At 41.5% G+C, this 22,898-nt stretch overlaps 1 protein-coding gene across 3 annotated transcripts; it reads right to left on the bottom strand.

Moving 5' to 3' along the window:
• Positions 1-106: 106 nt before the first annotated feature.
• tcerg1b (transcription elongation regulator 1b (CA150)) lies at positions 107-21,814 on the bottom strand. Of its 3 annotated transcripts, none has more exons than XM_085289380.1 (21): positions 21,737-21,814; positions 17,702-17,927; positions 16,154-16,306; positions 14,803-15,079; positions 14,475-14,717; positions 11,967-12,026; positions 10,727-10,927; positions 9,310-9,416; positions 9,110-9,198; positions 8,840-9,000; positions 7,577-7,658; positions 7,334-7,469; positions 7,072-7,161; positions 6,845-6,963; positions 4,910-5,060; positions 4,609-4,773; positions 4,170-4,352; positions 3,735-3,944; positions 3,539-3,622; positions 1,953-2,053; positions 107-842 (listed from the first exon to the last, which is right to left on the bottom strand). In XM_085289380.1, the coding sequence occupies exons 1-21, from the start codon at positions 21,781-21,783 to the stop codon at positions 641-643; spliced, it is 3,087 nt and encodes a 1,028-aa protein (XP_085145506.1). In that variant the 5' UTR covers positions 21,784-21,814; the 3' UTR covers positions 107-640. The 3 variants fall into 3 exon arrangements, with proteins under 3 accessions (XP_085145506.1, XP_085145507.1, XP_085145508.1); XM_085289381.1 differs by having other exon boundaries at positions 3,765-3,944; XM_085289382.1 differs by lacking the exon at positions 11,967-12,026.
• Positions 21,815-22,898: the final 1,084 nt, after the last annotated feature.

Below are 22,898 nucleotides of genomic sequence, written 5' to 3'. Positions count from 1 at the left end.
TTAAAGATTCTTGCTGAGCAGCAAGACTTAACTTTTTGACATGTGTTATTTGAGAATAAAGTGTTACCTCGATTTTGACATTTCAAATAATCCAGAGCACAGCATATTGAAAAACAGTGGAAGTCGTCTTTATTTCATTCAACAGAGAAGCTGCTGCAACATTGGAGTGAACCACTGAGCAGAAACTAACATTCACACTGAGCCGCTGAAAAGATGACCTGGCACAGTGGATCTGTAAGGCTTAAGGACGCCTCAATCACATGCATACACACACTCAACCTCATTTACATCGGCTATCTTACACCTGTGTGGCTGCACAACCTGCAGCCTCATTGCTATCCCTCCTCCCTCTAATGTGGTCAGTCAGAGGTGAGGGGTTAAGGGTCACCTTGGGATCAGGTAACCTCTAGTCCCTGCGCCTCAAACGCAGGGCTTTTTCATCACTTTGACATAACACAGAGACGTTAACCGTTCATCTCTATGGTACACATCTAAGCAACGTAACCCCCCTGAAAAAACACTGCATGGCCAGCCGTGGGCCTGGAGAGCGGAGATCAAGGGGTGCTGAGGGGAGGGCATGCTCTGGCCAAAGGGAGGGCGAGGAGGAGTACAGCACTGGCCAAGACAGTAATTAGATTGGTCACTTGGTAGATCGTCGGGTAGGCTCAGAGGCGGTGGGAGGAGGTGGCGGGCCACGGCGGTCTAGATCTTCAATGTAGAACATGATGAGCTTCCTGCGCTCCTCTGGGACACACTCCAGAACAAGGTACCGCTTGTCGTTCTGAAGAATCTTCTCTACGTCCTTCAGATGCTGCTCCGACTCCTGGATGAGCTTTCTCGACCTGCGCACAAGGAGACAGGCAGAGCGCGCTCACAAGCAGGAATACAATAAGATGAACAGCACCCTCTCCGAGTCCCGGGGATGGAGTGTACTCGCTCTAGAGCTGAATGTTTTTAAGACGTCAGCCCAATTTAGTTAGACTCAGGCATGCTGCATATAGCTGCCTTCAGTAAAAATAGCTGTGTTAACTGACAGCATGTCACCACTTCTAAAATTGGTCCTCATGAAGCTACAAAATGTAACAACGTTGCATCCTGGATGCTCTGCAGCAGATAAAAAAACTATTTTGCAGAGGGTAATAAAACCAGCAGAAAAGATCACTGGCTCTGGTCTTCTGTTGCAATCAAAGAGACTGCAGAAGCAAAGACACCACTCAAGAGCTTTATATAAGAGTCACTAAAGACAGATCTCATTCTGCACTCACTGTTTGACCTGTGCTAGATGCTACAGGTCCATCAAAACAAGGACACGTAGACTAAAGAGCTGTTTTTATTCAGCTGTGCTACATCAAGCATCATTACTGCAATACACTATGAGAAGTTCTATTTAATTCTCGACTCCTTCATATTAAAAATTATTTATTATCTTTTACTGAGAGGGCTTGGATTATTGTGTGAATGGCTTGTTTTTGTGGTGTTCTTTATTTTGGGAGTAGCACTTCTGTTATGTTGTATTATTTTAACACTGTAGACAAGATTCTGAAAATCTTGAACCTCACTGTGCTCTGTGTGGGCACATCAAGGACTAGCGAGCTGCTGAGACAAACTAAAGCATACTCAGGTGTGAATTGTGTGCAGCGCAGTGTGAGTGCAGGCCAGTGGGGATACAGGGAAAATGGTTAAAAACTGTAATTCAGATATTCTCACTATTGAGCAGACTACAGTTTCAAGTCATGCAACCTGTGCAAGAATCTTCCAGTGTCGTTATAAAAAAATAAAAAATAAATACGATTTCACCCACACCAGTTTTCCACTTAAACATTTAACACACCATCTGCTTAAAGTTGCAGAGAAATAAAGACTAGATGAGCTTTATTTATAACAAGTTCCTAGGAAGGGGCACAACTGTGTCGGGTTATGCAAACTGAACATATGTGAAACAAAGCACAGACCTGTATGTGATGAACTTTGTCTCCTTTAACAGTGTCCTGAAGTCAGCTTTGGCTGTGATGTATTTGTCTTTGATGTAGTCTTCGAACTCCCGCTGTCTCTTCTACAAACAAGGACAAACAGGAGTCAGAACTCCAGAAAATGGAAGTGTACTTCACACAAATAATTAAACTCACATTATAATATGTTTAAGATATATCAGCCACTGTTGAGAAGGTTTGCAGTCCACAGGCAGCAGCTTTCATTGTAGAGGAAGGATTATGAATAGAAACACCCCATGAATCCAAAACAACGTAAGCTGCCAAGTCCTTGAGATCATGACAATGAAAGTAATCATTTGATTACAAGAAGCCTTTGAATAATAGTGTGAATTCATGCATGCGTTTTTTTTCATGCTGACATTTAATTTGTAATTTAGCGTTTGCTTCGATCTAAACGTTTCCTTGAATAGGACGGATGCGGTTCAGGCGTCTATTAATTGGAAGGTCAGCGGTTCAATTCGTGGGTCCCCCTACTCTGCATGTCAATGTATCTGAATCCCCATCCATTTAAATCTTTTAAGCTTCCCCAAATCCATCCATTGGAGTGTGAGCGTGTGCGAATGATACACAAATGATACACAAAACTGCTTGTATGAATGTGTGTGTGATGAGTGAATGAGGCTTGTAGTAAGAAACCACTTTGAGGGCTCAAACTCAGTAGAAAGCCTCCTTGTAGTGACACCTATGTAATGGATTTCAAAAGGTTAATTGGCACAATGTATTCTTGGCATCTCAGCTCGCAACCAAAGGTGATCAGGAGATCCAGCACCACCTTATGGCAACAACCAACATGGGTTTAAACTAAGCAAAAAATGAATTAATTGCTGTTTTAATAAAGAAAAAAAATAGAGTATTTGTCCTTTTTCTGTCCTTCTGTAAACGATGGTGATGTTTTTATGCTGCAAACAGCAGAGCACATTGAAAGCGAAAGTTAAGACATTTGAACTCTGGAATTTTTTGGACTTCCCCTTTCTCGCATTTCGCTGAACAACAGAGAGAGTCTATCCACAATAATTACCACACACACCACCGAAGATTCAGCAGAGAGCGAGAGATACAGCATCACTTTCACTACCCTCTTGATAAATTCAGATTCATGGTTTGGATTTTATTAGACGCACTTTTAAGTCAAATCATCTTTTGGGCTGACTGAAGAGACATGGAGAAGGACTGGATTTATAATTCACTTTTGAATTATCCGATTCTTTTGTTTAGACTGGCAGTAAGATAAGATAAGATAAGATAAGATAAGATAAGATAAGGTTTATTAGTCCCACACGTGGGAAATCTGTTGTATCACAGCAGAAAGTGGACAGTGCAAAGTTATAGTAGCAAAAATTTAAGAAAAACACTGGAATAGGATAAGAAGCAGCTGTGAAGACTGCTACAGGGTGTTTACTCCTAAGGTGTGGCATTAAGTGAGATTTTAAGTGAAAGAGACACACTACAGAGCTATACTGCTTTCTTGTGACGTACTTTTGCAACACGACTAATCTCTTATCATCTTATAATAATATAAAGATGGGTTGGAGCCCATAACGTCTTACCCTGTCACTGGAAGAGAATTTAATACAACGAGGATCGTCTTTGATAACTTTCTTCACCTCCTTCCATGTGGTTGTCAGAGTAATCTACAACACACACAAAAACAACAGCCTTTTCTTTAAAATTGTCAGTGATCGAGCTGCAGATCTATCATATATAACGTATTATAAATATAGCATATAAAATGACTTCTGGCACCTTTTTCTGTCCTGTTTTTTCACTTCTTACCATGCTGGTCTCATCCAGCAGTTGTCTGAAATGTTCCTTCTTTTTCTTGGCCAGCGCTTCTACATGTTCATTAAACAGCTTCTCCTTTTCCTCTCTCTCCAGCAGCGAAGCTGACTCCCAGCGATGGTCTTTCCGCAGGTTACGACGTGTGTCTGACCATGTTGCATCAGAAGAACGGACCTGAAGGGCGAATACAAAAACAGTCGTGGGAAAAAAAAAAAACTGCTTGAAGGGATCAAAGAGGGGGAAAAAACCCATCTAGTAGGATTATCCCCAAAATAAGCAACACATGAACTGTAACATTTCAAACACTTTTTGACAAACAATGATCACAACTTAACGAAACTCACACATGATAAGAGCATGTGTTTTTTCACACCCCAGTGTTTCTGCAGAGCACCTCACCATGTCAGACATTAGAGCTTTGAAATGCTGGATGGCCTCCTCCCTCTTGTGCTGTTCCCTTTCTCGGTCGATCTCTTTGGTCTGTTCTGATCGGGCCTTCTGGACCTCCCGCTCCCTCTCTCTGAGACTGGCCTCAATACGAGCCTGGCGTTCCAGCTCTCGCTCCTTCTCAATGTCAACGTTCTGCAGGTGATATCACAAGAAGTCTGTGTAAGCTTCTTTCGATATGTTGCACTAAATTCTCTCTTTTAGAAATACAAGTTAGGTTGAGCTGGTGCCATATACATCAGGTCAACGTCCAGTTAGTTAACATTTATTACATGTGCACCTCCCTAAAAGTACATGAACAGTTATTATTCCAATGAATGCTTTCGAACACATCAGATAAACCCTGATCAGCACATAAACCCTGACATTATCTCCACAAAGCTGCTCCTACCTTGGCTTGTTTTTCCATGAACTGTTTGAAAAGCTCTTCTCTGAGTGCAGAACTCTCCACATTCTTGTATCGCGGGTCAGTCTCTAGCCTCTCTTTCACTTTGCTCCACCGCTGACCTCCCTCTATGTGCTGCTCACTCAGAAGATCAAAAAAGTCCTGCTTGACCTTAAAGAAAAAAACAAACACGTCAAACTTTATTATAAATCTGTGTAAAAACAACGTCAGCAGCAGAGACGCAACTCTGGAGAGTTTAAGGCTAAGAAAGAAAGACGGTGCACTTTGAGGTGTGAGTGAGTCTTACTTTCTCTCCCCTAGACTTGGAGTCCTCTTTTTCTCTCTTCCTCATAGCGGTGATGAATTCCACAAAGATAGCCTCCCTGTCTTTCATCTTCTCTATGGTCTTAAATCTGGGATCTCGGCCATGCTTCACTGCAAATTCACTAAATGTTGTCCTGCAAAAAAGCAACAATGCTGATTATTAGGAAGCAAAACGACCCGGTACAAAGATATTTAAAGTCTAAAAAGGACCTTGCAAAAATACTGGTGGCTGCCAGTGCTACTCTTTAGCCTCCTAGTAGATGCACGCATCTGAGTTTCAGAAAACTTGACCTCTGACCTTGAGGTCAAGGACCTGACCTTTGGGGGGGTGGGTAGAATTTCAAAATATTACGCTACCTGGTTCCTGCATTTATTCATTCATAGCCGACCAGCCTTTAGCGGCTACAGGATAAAAACTGTTCAACATGTGTCGAGCTCTCTTCTGATGTCGCTTCGATGTCCTGCATTACTGTGTGGTGTTTATGTTGCATACAAATTACATCACGGCACTTTCTCACCACCTTGCTATAACGACTAGGGCTGGGTATTGTCACTGATTTCTAGAATCGATTCGATCCACGATTCCATTCAATTAGATTTGAATCGGGGAAATTTTGCCTCAGTCTATTCTATTCTACCATTATAATTCTGATCACGTATCAGTACATTTCCATATTTTTATATCTATAAAAAGAAAGCTGACAGTTGCGAGCCTTTATCAAAAGTGTAAGCATCACAGCAGAGGCCTTTGTGTCAAAGTAACGGAGGATAAAACACAGAAAAACATGAAGGCGACTTTCCTTGCCTGGGATTTTATAGCAGATGACCTTAAAAATATTCTGCAGTAGATCAAAAACGAAAGAAAGTGATTAATCAACATATGAACATTACCTGATGCTGCTGAAGTGAAGCAGAGCAAAGTTACAGAGGTTTTATTAGAGACACAGCTAAGCGTTTTGCAATTTTGCATAATTTTAAAAAGTTTACATTTGTTCAGAAGCCTATTGAACAGCAGAAATGAGGCTCTCTTTTCGGAAGTAAGTAAAAGGAAAAAAAAACAGCGGCCGACAGCGCTGTAAACAGCGCTAGACTTGTGCGTAATAAGCAAGCGAATAATGCAGGAAAAATATTTTTAGATGGGAAACTGTTCTTGAAGTACAGAGAGAGAGAGAGACAGCGAGCTCTGCATGATGTGTGATTTTATCGTGGTGGAAGCAAAACAGCAAAACTAAGAGTGAATTCATGACGATGTTTACGTGAAGCGAAATGTGAAGCGTAGTTTGGATCTTCTGTTGCTGCTGGTTCAGTCAATATTGTTTGGAGAGAGACAAAAACCTGCAGCTTGCGCAAAAAGGGCATAAACACAAAGCGTGGACCTGCCGAAACCTCCGAATCAGCGAGCTGTCAGCTTTCAGCCCCGACCATGTCCATGCTGTCGGGTGAGAAAGGCGACGTCTCACTGATTCTGATCCGTCGGCGGGTTCGAGCTTTGTGTTTAAGTCTTTGTGCAGAATCCGTGTACCTGCTCACATTTACTGTTTTAGTTGTTTGGTGGTTGTTGAAATTTTGTGAAGTTTAACCTGAGATTCTGGCGTTTCGGGCAAAATAAAAGTATATTTAAAAATCGATTCAGGATTTTAATGAATCAATTTTACATTATCCAAGCTAGAATCGATTTTAATTGATAAATCGATCATCAAAACCCAACCCTAATAATGACCCTACCCACATTGAGGAGGTACTCAATTGTAATGGAAAATGACCGAAACCAATGGTTGAACGGAGCTTAGTAGGTACTAGTAAAAAAGAGGCAAACAAGTAATGTAATAAGACTTTTCTTTGAGGGTAATTGTAGTGGTGACTGATTTGACCCCATAAAACCACTATGAAATGTAGTAAAAGTGGACTGTCCTGTCACCTTGGTGTGAGCTTCGCCTCCTCCATCATCCTCCTGAACTCATCTTTGGCCTGCATCAGCTTGTTCTTCTTCTCCTTCCTTTCCTCCTCTGCTCGTGTCTTCACATATTGATCAAATACCTGAAGCACAATTATACCAAAATGACTCAAAGGCCACAACAAAGTGTAACAGCTAAAAATACAGTACAGAGAAATACTGAGAAAAGGGTAAAAACAAAAAAAAATAACCTGTTTCCTTTCTTTGGGGTTCAGTAGTAGGTAACGTGGGTCAAAAACAATCTTGTGGAGTTCTTTGTCCCAAGTTGAGAATGCAGACACCTACAGGCAGGAAAGACAACAAGACTAAACGGTGACCACGTGTCTGACAAAAGCCTGAAAGATTTGACATTTCCGAGCATGTGCAATGGAAAGAAAATCTCAAAAAGTGGGAACAATTCATCTCATGTGGTTCTCTCAAACAAACTTTTTTTTAAAAAAAAAGATGTGTTACCCCTCTCTCCAACAACATATCTTTGAACTGGGTCATCCTGGCCTCTAGTGGCACTATAGCTCTTTCTCTAGCTGCTCGGAGCTCTGCCTCCATGGCTGCTTCCTTCTCAGAGTCTGCCTCTTTCGTGTCCTCCTTCCTGCAAGTGTTAAAAACAGAGGTGGTGGTGAGAGAATCATTTTTTTAAAGATTAATGAATCAAAAAGAGAAAGGAAAAAAAGAATTTTTCACAGGGATAGGACTTACTTCCTCTTTTTGGCTTTGGTTGGCTCCTCATCTTGATTCTCTTCAGCAGCAATGGATAGTTCTGGATCCTCCTTGCTGACACCTGTGTGTGAACACAGACACAACACAAATATAGTGAGCACAGAGAGCCAAGAATGACTGCAACACTTGTGTTTTTTTTAGAGGGCTGCCTGCCAAAAGGTAGTGCCACACAACTTCAACGACTACTAGTTCAACTTGGACTGTTTAAGCTGAGCATTTGTTTGTTCTGAGGGCATGTGCTGTGTTCATGGCTAACTGATAAGAGCTGAGCCTGTCCCTCTAATGAACGTGGCCACGTGGTTAACTGTTGTGTGACGCAGGACTATTGTTGCAGAAAGTGGTTTTACCAGCGTGCAGCCATTGTGAAGTCCACGCTAACAGAGGTGACTGTAATTAGCCTTAAACTGTATAAAAGTGGAACAGCTACCCAAAGGTCATGCACAGGGTTTACTGTTCCAAAAGAGAAAAAATAAACACCTGATTTGTGCAACTACATCACTGCTGTCTCTCCGTTCACTGATACGTTGTAATGTTCAGTAAAAGGTGGTTAAGGGTGAAAGTCAGAGGTCTCACAGGTGGGTTGAAGACACAAGTGTACGACTGTATCAGTTTTTATCCCTACTGAGCCACAAAGATCGACTGATTATACAGATTCAGATGCTGCAAAAATTTGGGGAAAAAACAAAACAAACACTGGAGTCTTTGCTTCTGGTCTTGACTTCTTCTCTTCCTATATCAGATCTGATGAGGGAGTATTGTCTCAGTGGCGACACCTATCATTCAGGTGAATATGGTAGCTTGCCCCTTAATGTTGAGCATGAATAGAAGTGGCCGTGTGATGATGTTGCCAGCAGCACGTGAAGTATATTTTAAGTGTTTATTTTTGTTTCCCTAACATGTAGTTTTAAGCAAAATAAAAAAAAATAGGGGATAAAAAGTTGATTTCAACAGAAATACATTATGTATTCTGTGGCTCGTTATTATGGAAAATCCATAAAGCTTGACATAACTTGAAAAAGAAAAGAGGAAAAACACTCAAAAATGTGAAAACATCTGACTGAAAATTCGGACCACAGGCTGTACTCTTGTTGCTTCGTCAAATAAAAAGATAAATAAATAAATACTAATGATAATAATAATAATAATGACAACAATAATTAATATGCTTTTCTTAGCTTAAACCTTTCCTATATCAATACTCTCAGTACATAATGTATAATTTATAAAACATTGCATCCACACCTGTCTTCTTGCTGTCCTCCAGACCCCTCTTATGTGGTGGCTCCTGGATGTGCTTGTCAACATCAGCTCGACCAACCAGCTCCTCGGGGCGGTCCCACATGGAGAGCCGAGTTGTCGGGTTGTAGAAGAATACACGATCATCGCCTGTCCACACCACACACCTAAAGCAGATTAATAGACACAGAAGAAGAGAAAAAAAAGGGCAGCATTATATTACCGCCCTGCCATATACCATGAAGGAAAGTGTGCGATGATATGCAGAGTCTGTACCATGGCGTGCCAGGAATAGGGTTGGTGGCTACAGGTCTGGCTTTCTGAGCTGCCTTTTCCTCCTCCGTCATCTCTTCTTCTTTTGTCTCCTTGATAAAGAGAAAAAAAAACAAGAAATGGTTCTTTGTTGCTGCTACCTTCAGATGGTTTACTGGATTCAATCTGTTTTGGCTTGGCAGTGCAAGTGGTTAATCAGATACCTCCTTCTCATTATTAGTGTTTTCCATTTTGTTCTCCTTATCCTCCATCTCCATTGCCTCAGCTTCCTCCTGGGCAAGTCGCTCTTTTGCCTTTTCTGCTTCTTTTTCTACAGAGAAGGGAGGAGAAAAAAAACAGACAAATGCGGACGGTGAGATAACTTAAGTTTGACTTTACATCTGGTCTGACAAGAAAGTCAAAGTGGTTATAGCCTATGAGTTTGGTAAAACTGAGAATGAGCCCTTTTAATTTAATTAACTCTTCCACTGAATGATCTGGAGCCTGAAATCTCAGCAGGATTGGGAATCAGTGTATACAAGCTTCAAACTAACTAGATACTGTGGCCATGCACTCACCAGTCACATCATTAGGTACACGTTGCTGGCACCAGGTTGGACCTCCTTTAACCTCCAGAACTATTTTAACTCTATGGTCCATATTGACATGACAGCATGAAGCAGATTTATTGGCTGCTCACCTATGACGCAAATACCACCATACCCCAAAGACTGGACTGAGATCTGGACACTGTGGAGGCCATTTGAGTACAGTGAACTCATTTTCATGCTAAAGAAGCCAGTTTGAGATGATCTGAGCTTTGTGACCTGGCGTGTTATCCTGCTGGAAGCAGCCATGAGAAGACAGGTACACTCTGATCATAAAGCAATGGACACGGGCAGAAGCAATGCTCCAGTAGGCTGTAGCTTCAAAATAATATTCGTTTGGTAAAAGGGGCCATCAGCAGAAGCCTGAAGTATTGATACAAGGCAGGGTGGAGCTATACTTTAATGTTGTTCACACCAGATTCTGACCCTGCCATCTGAATGTCAGAGCAAAAACTGACCCCAGCATTTTCAGAGAACTGCTGCTTATGGGATATTTTCTCTTTTTCAGATCATTCTCTAGAGATGGTTGTGCAGGAAGATCCCAACAGATCAGCAGTTTTTGAAAAACTCAGATCAGCCTGTCTTGCACTACCCCAACCATGCCATGTTCAAAGTCACTTAAATCACCTTTCTTCCCCATTCTGATGCTCATTGCGAAATTCTGCAGACCATGTTGGCTATATCTACATGCCTAAAGATAGCAGATGGGCCAGTTACATAGAGCAGTGCAACAAATGTGCCTAATGAAGTGACGGGTGAGTGTATGTAAAAATGACGAGTCTGAAGCAACATAGTTTCCTGTGTTTTGCAGTACAGAAAAATTGTTATTACAGATTTTTGGGACATTTTAGAAGATTTAGAGGATTTGAAAAGAAATTCAGCTAGACCCACTATTTGATTTGCATTTAAAAGAACACAAGTCTGTCTTTTTTTAAAATACAGATAACAGATAGCTAACAGATAGCACAGTTTTGGGAAAAACTCATAGCTCAAAAGGATAATACTGGATAAGACACATGATGTCAAAGCCTACCTTTCTCCAACACAGCCTGTGGTTTCTCCCAAGTGGACTCTAGCGTCCGGTTGTTGTAGTAGTACGTTTTCCCATCTGCTGTTTTGTACTCTGACCACTCGGGGAGCTGCAATGATCCAGCCATGGAAGCAGGAGCTGCCGAGAGCGTCAGCTGGGGGTGCATCACGGAAACTAAAGGCGGGCCCATACCAGGAAGCATGCCTGTCAGCAGTCATACAGGGAAGAGAGAGACCATTGTTGGCTGAGTGTCATCTTTATGTCTGAGCCACTAACACTAGCTACAATGGCATTAGTTTAGACATTAATGAAGGCGATTTCATGACCCAGACTGTTACCAACATGTGGTGATAGTAATAACAAAAAAACCCACATCTTAGTAAAACCAGAGGTAAGAATAACTCACTGCAAGCTAAAAACTGTCGGTGTGAGGGTTTCTCTGCTCATCAAGCAGAGCAAGACGAGGGAAAATAAAAAGAGAGGGTATTGTGATTTTTGTGAAAGAAACTCTTCACGTCTAAAATGCTTTGAACAAGCAACTATATGACAATGAACACAGGCCACACAAACAGACAAATACAGTAGTGACCACAAACACACAACCATGCCACAAAGGAGGACGACCACAACAACACATCATGTAGCCCTAACCGTTACACTACCAAAGCCCTGACACAACAATGAGACTGCCCTTAAAATATAAAGATGGTCACTCCTTTCTAAACCCCACCCCCCACCCCCACCCCCCCAAAAAACTGTTTACGGTCGACAACCACATGCCTAAAAATGCCCCAACAACCAACAACTCAGTAACATCTAACAATTTAGAACAGTTAACAGCAAAAAATTACCCCCTTCCGGTTCAAAGAATTAGTGTCAGTATCATTTATTAAAAGTTAAATCATGTTCTTGTATGTTTGCTTCTCTTCTTCTTCTTTTTAAAGTGGGTGGAAGAATTCAGTTAAGAAGAAACTAGAAAAGATGTCACACAAGATGAGAATGAAACACTGCGCGTGACTCTATCTAATCACCCTCTCTGATCATGGAAACAAAATTAAGCTTCTGTTTCTATCAGCTTTAATGGAAGGAATTTCACCACTGTACACCCAATGGACCATGTTCACAGCACTCAACACCATGCCACTGTTTGTGGGTCTGCATATACACCAGACTACGCATGTAGACATCATTCACTACCATGCGATCTACTGTAGATCTGATAGGCGAGCGGCTGGGTGTTTACCGTTGGCGCTGGGGCCTGCCTTTACACAGGTTGCATCTACTATCTGCATCATTGCTACACCTGCAAGAACAACGGACAAGCAAGCATCTGGTTGAACACAGCAGGACACTAGATATCAGCTACCATGTTGTGTAAGAGCTTGTATATGTTTGGCCCAGTTCAGACAAAACACACAACCAGATTTTTTTTTCTGCCTCTGTTGAAATTCATGTATATTTAAAGATGTCAGGAATCAGCTGCACAACATAACGTACGGCCTGTATTGATGGCACATCTGAGAGAGTGAATCCATAATAACAACACCGTCAATCAGGAGATTCCAAGTCTGACGTTTGAAAACCATCTGTCCTAATTGAGGTGTGCTTTCAGCCAATTTTGATTTTAGCTGGCAATAAATTTATCCACCTGCATGACCTTTCACTTTAAATTAGATCTAAATAATGGGCTGGAGCTGGAGCCTGCTGGCTACCCAAATCTTTTGTTGTTAATATTTACAACAATAATAAAGCTTCTTTTGGGTGCTCCCTTATTCACAAGGGGTCACCAACGCAGATGAATCTACATGTAAGATTTGACACAGATGCTTACACCCTCCTGACACAACCCTCCCAAGTATCTGTGCCTCTTCCCAGTCTTGACCTGGGGATCTTTCACACATCAGGCGAATGTTTTTATGACTGCACTATAAAGTCACAATTAAAATAAAATAAAAATCTGGGTTTCTACCCAGAACCCCCCCCCCCCCTCCCAAAAAAAAAAAGTTGCTATCTGCAGTACTGAGTGAGGCCGTATCCAAATACTTGACTCTGTAGATTCTTCTTTATTGTTGTAATTATTCAGTTTCATCTCTTACACTCAAAAAAGGAGAGAGATCGCAAACTGATCTTTTGCTCTCCTACAACCCTAGAATCTGGTCAGTGACCCCCTGGCAACCTTCATTTGGAAGTAAAAAATGTGTATTCCCCAACTGGTTGGCAAGCAGTTGCTGGATGTCGCTGGGTGAAATCGGTCATGATGAGGGTACTGTTGGGTTGGGCGATATGTAAAAATTTTCCAACTGGCAATCGTTAGTCCAACAATCGTCAATGGGCGATATAATCGCAGAGTTTTTGATGGGCAGGGCAATGTGATCATGCACGGACTGATCACAAAAAACAAAAACAAAAACAAAAACCCAGCTGTCAGCGTTAATGCGGCTTAAATGCAGTCATCACGATTAAAATTTTTAACACTCAACCCATCTGGAGCGCAGAATGAACAAAATTTGGACTGCCAAAATGAGTTGACAGAGACATTTCAGGGATTTTGACTCAGTCTGCGCTCCAGATGGGTTAAATGGAAATTCCTTCCATTAAAGCTGAGGGGGAAGGAACGTGATGAAGGCACGTTAACGCTGACAGCACTAAAAAAATATAAAGTCGACAATTTGGGATTTTTTAGGCGTTAAACCGGATGAAAGGGGCAAACCTAAGGATGTAACCAAAGTGGTGTGCCACTTTTGCAGACGTTTAGCGCGAGCTGAGTACTTAAACACGGTTAGCTTGCATGAGCATGTACGTGTCCACCATCCAGCTGAGTATGCTAGGCTATCACCAGCTTCTGCAGCTCCATCAACAAGCATTTGGGCGCACTCTGAGGAGGGTGCAGTTAAAACAGCGTTATTATTTTTTCTATTGACTGCTCCATCATTATTAGCAAACTTACTCATGGGCAAATAAATAAATAACACCCTTGTAAAAACTATCGTCGATAGTAGATATATTCGTCCAATCGCCAAACCCTAGGGTACTGCATAAAAAACTCCTTGTTATTGCTTTGGTTGCTAGCAGATTGAGGAGGTCGCTTATTGTTTGTTTAGAAGATTGGAAGAGCACTACAACTCAGAGACTAAGAAGAAGAAGAGAAGATGCAGCACCTTCTTTGCAATTGATTTCACCATGTGACAGCCTGCAACCAAACAGTTGGGGAATACACATTTTTCCCTAGCAACCTGTGGTCCACATGGTTAGTGACTGACTGCTAGACCTACATGAATGAGGTCTAACAATCACTGTCTCTTTGCTATGCAGTGTAAAAGAGCAGGAATCTGGGGCTGTTTCTAACATTTTCTCTCTTTCTCTTTTTACTTAAATGTAATTAAAGCTAAAAATCACAACACTAATTATATTTAAATCTAATTTGTGGCAGTTCTGCTGACCAAACGTTCCCTTTTGATTACCACTAAAATGCCTGGAGAGTCCAAAGAATAGCATTCAGGAGAATCATACACCCTATAACCAGCCCTACGTGTCTTGTGCACACCTGACTGGATTGAATCATGTGTACATCCAAATATTTTAGAAGACCTTAGATACAAAAAACCCTCCTGGACTGTAAAAGACAGCCTTACAGCAACAGCAGCAGGCCATGGTGGACAAAACATTTAAAAACATGGCCCAATGAGGCAGAATAGTCATTACAGTATATACATGTAAAGCTTGACTAAAGGTTTTTGTGTCTCATTCTCACCTGGTAGAGGGATATGCATGCCTGGCAAAGGCACCCTGAAAGGTGGCACCATGACAGGAGGGAAGGCAGGTATGGCTGCGGTGGGCTGGGCCACACTGTGAGGCAGGGCTGCTGGCAGCAGTGGCACGGTCTGCACTGCCGTAACAGGAGATGGCACCGTGGAAACAGTCACCACAGTGACCGGAGAAACAGCAACAGATGAGGTCACTGTGGCAATAGGAGGGAGGTCTGCTACAACGGTGGCTTTTGGGAAGAAAAAGAAGTACTTTTGGTTTTATTCTTGCTTTGTGTGTGTGTGAGTATGAGATGTTGATGAGGTGCTGTTTACCTGCTATGCTCGCAGAGGGGGAATGGGTGGTGATGGAGTCTGGACTGGAGGTGAGTGTGCGGGAGGGGGCCGAGGATGGAGCTTGAGTAGGGGAGGCTGCTGCTGCTGTGCTTGCTGTAGTATTGACACTGCTTGAGCTGGCGGTCACCCCAACATTTGCCCCTGAACCTGCAGCCCCAGCCACGAGAAGAGGGTTGAGCTCAGACTGCTGGATGACCTTCACACCATCAGGTTTACTCCATGATGACTCTCTGGTCCGGGCGTTGTAGTAATATGTCTGTGAATGAGAAACAATCACAGTTTTTTTTAAATATTGTGAAAAAAATCAGTTTTTTATGATTACAAAAAAATGAAAGAACAATTTGTATTGCATTACAAATAATTAATAACAAAAATTAAATCTTGTTACAGCAGAGCTCTGATTTAGGGAATACAGCAAAAGTGAAAAGGAAGGTTTACAAAATGTTAGTGAGACCTGCTTTGACACATGGTTTGGAGTAGGTGGCAAAAGCAAAAATACAAGAGGCTGAGCTGGTGGTGGCAAAGCTGGAAATGCACAGATTTTCACTGAGAGTGACCAGAAAGGATATGATTCAAAATGAAAATATAAGAAGGACCAGCTCAGGTTGGACAATTTAGAGACTAAGTTATAGTGGCAAGGTTGAGAGGGTTTAGACATGTGCAGAGGAGGGTTAGTGGATATATTGGACAAAGAATGTTAAAAGTGGAGCTTCCAGGCAGGTGGAAAAGAGGAAGACCACAGAGAAGATTCAGTGAAGGAGAACATGCAGTGGGTTGGTATAAGAGAAGGATGGAAGACTTGGAGGCAGATGATATGATAAGTAGTAGTACAGTGACTGGGAGAGTGGCAGGTGCCCACTTGATAGGCTTATCAATTATAACTACACTCAAGAGGTAGGTCCCGATTAACTAGTTCTGAAAAGATGACAGCAACATTTACAGTGAGTGGAAATATGTTAAAAACTGTTATTAGCAGCCTTGTTGTCTTCCAACGGTGACTGAAATGCAAACCAAGTAAAACCAAGTAACCAATATGGGAACTTGACAGCTCGAGTCTGATGACTGAGCTTCTAGGGGCAGCAGCCAATATTTCAGGCTAAGCAAGATTTCTTGTTCTACCAACTAAGGAATTTAGCAAACTGTAAAAATCTCATTTAAAAAAAAAAAAACAACACACCACTTTTAATTAGAGACAATATTGATGCAACCATAAGCTTTAACTAAGTGTGCACAAATTATTATTAAAGCTGTTTTAGTGCAATCAACTTATTTATTACACATATCATCTTGAGGATGCCTGCTATCTGCTTTCACAGGACCTCCACCTTACCTTTCCTTCTGGCGTCTTGTTCTCTACCCAGATTTCTTCAGCAGGGTTGAGCACAGGGTTTCCAGATGTGGGAACGGGAGGCATCCCAGGAGGAAACAGCATTCCTGGTGGAGGTGGCAGGTTACCAATAGGAGGGGGAAGGAACGGAGGTCTCTACACAATAAAGAGAGGGCACAGAATTTAGCTTTCATATAATAAAGAGCAGAACTGAGAGTCTAGATTATCCCGTTAAAGCACTCTATCCTCCAACATAATGTGTCTGTAGAGGATACAGAAAAGTGCACAGTCACAAGCAGTGGAGGGCTCAGCTAGCAGATGATGCTAATTGGCCTTTTTGGATTCCAAATAGGGAGATTTGTGCATCATTACTGTATTTTACAAGAGAAAAATGACATTGCACCAAAGAATCAATCATGAACCCAAAGAGATTATAAAACAAAGATTAGTCATATGCTTCCTTATTGTCTGCCCCTCCTTTTAAGAGTTAATACTGCTGTTATGCTGTAACAGAGAAGGACACACTCTTCTTTGCAGACTCTACCTGGGGCTACACAGCTGATCGATGCGTATTCAATAATTTAAAATAACTCAATTCACTTCGTCTCAAAAACCATTGTGAGCACGTCGCCAGAATAGGGTTGTCGCAATATAAGAATTTTAAACTTGATACCAAAACCCATGACAATACTTGATACCATTTCTGATACCATGAGGAAGATTTTAAACCCATCCTACATCACCAGAATAAATGGCGAAGAAGTCATATCCTCAACTTGCACTCACTGTGAAAAAGCCCTCACAGCTGGCTACATGAAATAAAGAAACATATTTTTTAGAAATTATTGTAGAGGTAAAAAAGTTAAAGTTAATTATCTAGTTCACATCTGCCTGCAGCCTCGCTCTCATCCAGCATGTACACTGCTCCAACTCTGCGTTAAGAATTGAAACCGCCTGATTTCCCGCTTCAGATTTCCGTCTTTATTTGCTCGGATTAGTTCATCACATTTCCCTTTCTGCTTAGCTCGGCTACGGTTCACTCCCTGCTCTGAACAGCCAGGAACCTGCCAGGTTTTCTGTTTCTCCATAACCACCTCTGCCATGGCTAAGTATTCGATCAGCCACTCGTTCAACCTGCAATAATTATTCATCATTTTTCTAACTACAGTCCGCTAGCCAACACGTTACTAATAACAGACAGCTAACAAGGCTGTTGGGTAACTGACAATAGTTAAATAGCTAATGTTAATGTGTGCACTGGTCGGGTTAACATTTTTATCTATTAAATACTTTCATGCTGTTGAAACAGGAGCTTTACTAACCTTAAAAATTCCTCTTAAAGTGTTGTTCAGTGTTATGAACGTTAACTACTACAGCTGGTAATGACAGGAGGAGCCATGTGAAGTTGTGTGTCATGGAGGAAGGAAAGACAGGACTGTTGGTATCAATATTGTTGCGAGTATCAAGTATTGATTTTTTTTAACAACCCTAACATGAGGGTAACATTTCCATGATGAAAACCATGCTTGTAAAAGAATGTGGAGCAGTTACCTGTAGGTGGGGAGGCCCAATAGGTGGAGGCATCCCTCCTGGTGGAGGGATTGGTGGCATGCTGGGGTCGAAGGGTGGACGTGCAAACGGAGGTCGTGGCGGAGGTCCCCTCATCATCCCAAAAGGAGGCGGCGGTGGCCTAAGGAGTGGTGGTGGGCCTCTTAACACCGGGGTCTGTGTAGGCGCAGGCGCAGGGCCACGAAACCGCACTGCCTGCTGCGCCATTCTGGCACAACATAATAAAAGTTATAGTTAAAGCTTATGATCAACACTAGACTGTAAATAAAGCCTTTGAAAAGAGTGCAGAAAGCAATTATTAGCTTAATTATTAAATATACAGTAGGGCTGTGTGATATGACCAAAATCTCATATCCCGATATAAGAATTCTATCGTCCTGATAACGATATAAATCACAAAAATGTAACATTTTCTGTAAATTCTGTGAATCTCGGGCAGCTCGTCTTGCAGGAAGTGTTTCCAGCTGCGCGTCATGTAGCTGGAGTCGAGTGTTTTAACCGATGCATGAAACTATACATTTTTAGACAAAAGATGTAACGGCTGCCGTTTTCTTTGTGAGTATTTATTACACGGCGTGCTGCGGGGAAAAGCCTGTTCTAACGTTTGAGTCTAAGGTTTATTTTTTAGCACCTGGCGGCTCTTTTTTAATTCTCATCCATAAATAATCTGCTCTTTCACGTGATTCAGTTTATTTTGAAAAGTCTCAACAGGATCTTGAGCTTTATTGTGAAAGGTTTATGTGGAACATAAACAAGCGGACACGCGATGCTGTTACCGTCGTTGTTGCTAACCACAACGCATAAAAACAGGCGCTTGTCCATCCGTAGTGTGGTTATATAAAATATAAGAGAAAGAGAGAACTTTAAGAAATTAATATAGCCACTACAGTGACCATCAAAACTATGAAAAAATATTGCTGTTAACAGTTTATTTTGTGACACCACGAAACAAACGATAGCGTAAAGTGAAACGATAGACGTTTTTATATTGTCATCCGATATATATTGTTATATCGAACAGCCCTAATATACAGTAAAAATTATACAGTGCAATGACAAATTATCCTTCACAATCCAAAAATAAATTACACTACAAAAGTAATAACATCTGTAATATCATATTAACATCTTAATATTGTAATTTTACAACCGAGGAAGCTGCAGTATAGCCAGGAAAGGTTAGCAATGAATACAAACACTTTCTGCTGACTAATGTGAGACTTGCTGCAGAAATGGGCCAGCAAACAGCAGCGGAAGAAGTGCTCAGACCTATTATCAAAGTCAAAGTAGCAATAGCACAACTTAAAACCACTCTAATATGAAGCAGAAGCTTTGTGTTACGTCGCAACAATTTAATGCTGGCTAAATGTTCAAAGATGCTATGATAGAAATGAAAGATTTCTCTGGTTCTCTGACACAAAAAATAAACAAATATATATAAGTAAATAAAAAAATAAACTCTGGGCCATTGCCCATCACCTAAACTGCCATTTTAATCCGAATTTGCCTAGAATTTCACAATCAGTGTATCGCTAAAGTATCCATCAGACACCAACATGAGCTCTGTTGCATGCTACACTTGTGAACTGTTATTACTGATGCATAAACATACATTTACATGTACGGACTGTAAATACTGCTCGCTTTTCTAACCAGGGGCCTGTTCTTCGTACGTCGCTTACTACATCCAAGATCAAATGACACATCCAAGACCAAACCATCGCGCTAACCGTGAGCTCGCTAATCCGGTTCCCCGAACACACCTGCTGTTGACGATTAGTACAGCTGGACGCAGTAATGTGACATCACTGGGTGTCGTAAAAGGGGCTACGCATCGATAGTAGAAACAGTGATCGGCAACCCGCTGATTGGTCGGCGAAAATGTCGAAGGGGCGTGCACGGTATTTTCCGGCAGCAGAGCAAGAACTCTTGAGTGAGGGATTTCAGGAGTTCCAGAGTTTAATTAAAACGCAAGAGAACACTGCAAAGGCTGCAAAAGCAAGGAGAGAGGGCTGGCAGAAAGTTGCTGACAAATCAAACTCGTAGGTAATTTAATAATAATAATAATAATAATAATAATAATAATAATGGATTGGGTTTATATAGCGCTTTCCAAGGCACCCAAAGCGCTGTACGATACCACTATTCATTCACTCCCACATTCACACACTGGTGGAGGCAGCTACGGTTGTAGCCAGGCTGCCATATCGCGCCATCGGCCCCTCTGGCCAACACCAGTAGGCGGTAGGGTAGATCTATCATATGACACTATATTGTCCAATATCATATGGCATTATATTATATTATAATATGTTATATTATATCCCCTTTCACATTAGAGCCACAACAGGACCCACAAGAACATGGGAACAAGTAAAAGTGGAATACAGGAGTATTCTACAGAATGGTAATATTTATCTCTTAGATTGCTTTTCGTCTCTTGGCAAGGTAATACTGGCCTGTAATACTCTGTTAGTTTGTTCATAACAGCAACCAAGAAAAGGGCAGAGGAAAAAAAGACAGGTGGTGGTCCTGCACCCCCTCGTCAACAAGTTGGTTAAGTAAATAATACCCTCACGGGAATATCGATATCTCTCAATGAGCACACTGTCGCGCTGAGCTAAAGGATCCTGTCTATCCCGCAATATACGCTGAATTCTGAGGACTCTCCTTATCAATCTTGCACCTTCCGCAATGGGTTGGTCGCGTATACGGACAGGACATGGCTGCGACAGACTTCCCAAATCCACCTTCGCTTTTATAGCCGTGGTCTCTCATCTTGATTACACGAAGTAATTTACAATTACTACTCTGAAATATGAATTACATCTGTAATAATCACATACATGTAATAGAATGTTAATAGTACATTTCCCTTTTTTAGGAAATGACCTGTATGTATCTGTGTGACATCAATAAAAGGATCAAGTGCTGCATTATCTTTAGTTACATTGATAATATTTATTTATGGTGAAACAGTGGTGGAATATCGCTGTTGCTTTCGTATAAATGAAGCGGACATACCTGCGTGGCCGCGATCTAATCCTGTTTACATAAAGTAAACCTGCTCCCGAGCAGGTTTACGCTTACGGCTCTGTTGCTATGACAGCAAGTCCCGGATGAGCTTCGGGGAACCGAACGATCCAGGATCACGCAAAATCGTCAACAATCTAATCCAGCTAACTTACTTAGCGAGGTACGAAGAACAGGCCCCAGTTGACTGGATGGTGTATAACACATTCATTTCAGTAACTTGAAACTATGTCTCTCAGATACATGTTCCTTATTCAAGCAACTCAGTCCAGTCCAGACGCTTTTCTTTCCAAGCTCCTTAGACTACGATGACCTGGATGACTGAGAACCTTCACAGATACATGTTCCTTATTATAAATACCTTAGGATTCTACTTAAGGACATCATTTAGGGTAAATTTACTTAATTGCTATGCAAGGCTGTTTGAAGACGGTGTGACGTGGACGGGTTGTCCATTCAGACTCTGTGGTATTTATATTCCCTCATATCTACATGCTGAACCCTTCAGGGTTATACCCGCTTGGCCGTAGATGAACACAAACATTCAGCAAATGTCGTCTTGTGATAATCGGGCTAACATCAACCTTTTTTCTGTCTATTTAAAACAGCTACTTTCCAATCACTTTAGCATATTTTTGCTAGCTGGATATAATTGATAACAACCGCCACGTTTGAGCCCAAGCACAAAGCCGGGTGATTGGGGTGGCCTTGCGTGAGAGGTAAACATCTGTCTGTTTAATCTGTCTGGCCCATGTTTACCGCGTGCCGGGGAGCGGAGAGCAGAAATCGAGCCGCTCTTCAACACGGGGGCTAGCTAGCTGGAAGCTAGTTAGCTGGCGTGGCTACATTGACATGCACGAGCGCCACATATCAACACTACTGAACCTAAAGCAACGCAGACCAGCTGCATATTAAATGTCCGCAAATGCTTTATATTACCCACGATTAATAATCATTTTAACGCTTTACTCGCTGTTATCTGACCTGTTGTCGTTGAACCCGATAGTCTCGCTCTCTGCCTGGTCCGCCATTACAGGAAAATGTAACCGCTCTCTTCCTGGAAACGCCCCTTAGCGGTGACTACTTTTCCTATTCGCCAGGCGCGGACCTCAGTCACGATACAGTTCGAGCTGCGTGGACTGTGATTGGATATTGTCTTTCTTGCGAACGTTCAGTAAAGTGTTCATTGGTCCGTTTGGGTCCCATTTTTCATGATGTCTTTGTTCAGTCGGTGCTCCGTGCTGTTGATTATAAAGCGGATTCTAATCACTGGAGATTTGCACACACTCCACTTGTGTTTTGGTGTCCGTGTTTTGTTTGATTTACACCTGTTGAGATGGCATTCCGCTACTTAAAAGAAGTGGCAGTACACCATATAGTGGAAACGCCCTGCGCTTACTGGAAGGCCTTCATTCTGAAATGTAGTCACAAACCTAAAAGTGCATGATATCATCTTAAAATCACTAGTAAATATTATCAACATATTTTTACGGCCAACGATTTGTTTCTCTCACATGTGCTATTATCATTCTGCGGATCCATTGGTAATTAATAATTATCAGCCTATTTCTAATCATTATTTGCTCAGCAAAATATATATATATATATATATATATATATATATATATATATATATATTTTTTTTTTTTTTTTTTTTTTTTTTTTTTTTTTTTAAAGAAATAACTCAATGAAGACCTTTCATCTCACAGTATTAATAAGTGCCAATCAGGTTTCAGAGCCAGAAACAGCTCTGACTAAAGTTATCAACCTGACCTGAAGATCAATAGTGCTTGGTGCAGTGTCTCAATGTTGGAGAATTTTCAGATTTCCAATGTAGCAGAATACATTTTTTCACTGCAGTACTCGCAAGTAAAATAAAATATTTCTTATGATAATTCACATTAATAGAACCTGTGTCACCTAGAATCCATAGTTTGGATCCAGTTCGATTTGGATCCCCATTACCCTTGAGATTATTTCAATGGCCCGTCTCCAGAACTCCTCTATCACTGGGCAATTCCACAGCATGTGCAGGAGATGACCATCTGCCACCTTACATCTCAAACATTTGGGGGAATAATTATTATCAATTTTATGTAACCTATAAGGGGTGTTATATATCCTATGAAATATATTAAATTGCATT

Source organism: Mchenga conophoros, linkage group LG10 (assembly GCF_057382185.1).
Source record: "Mchenga conophoros isolate Kocher_MC1m ecotype Shallow Benthic linkage group LG10, M_conophoros_male_GT1.1, whole genome shotgun sequence".
NCBI lineage: Eukaryota > Metazoa > Chordata > Actinopteri > Cichliformes > Cichlidae > Mchenga > Mchenga conophoros.
This window is presented reverse-complemented; position numbering and strand designations above follow the sequence as displayed.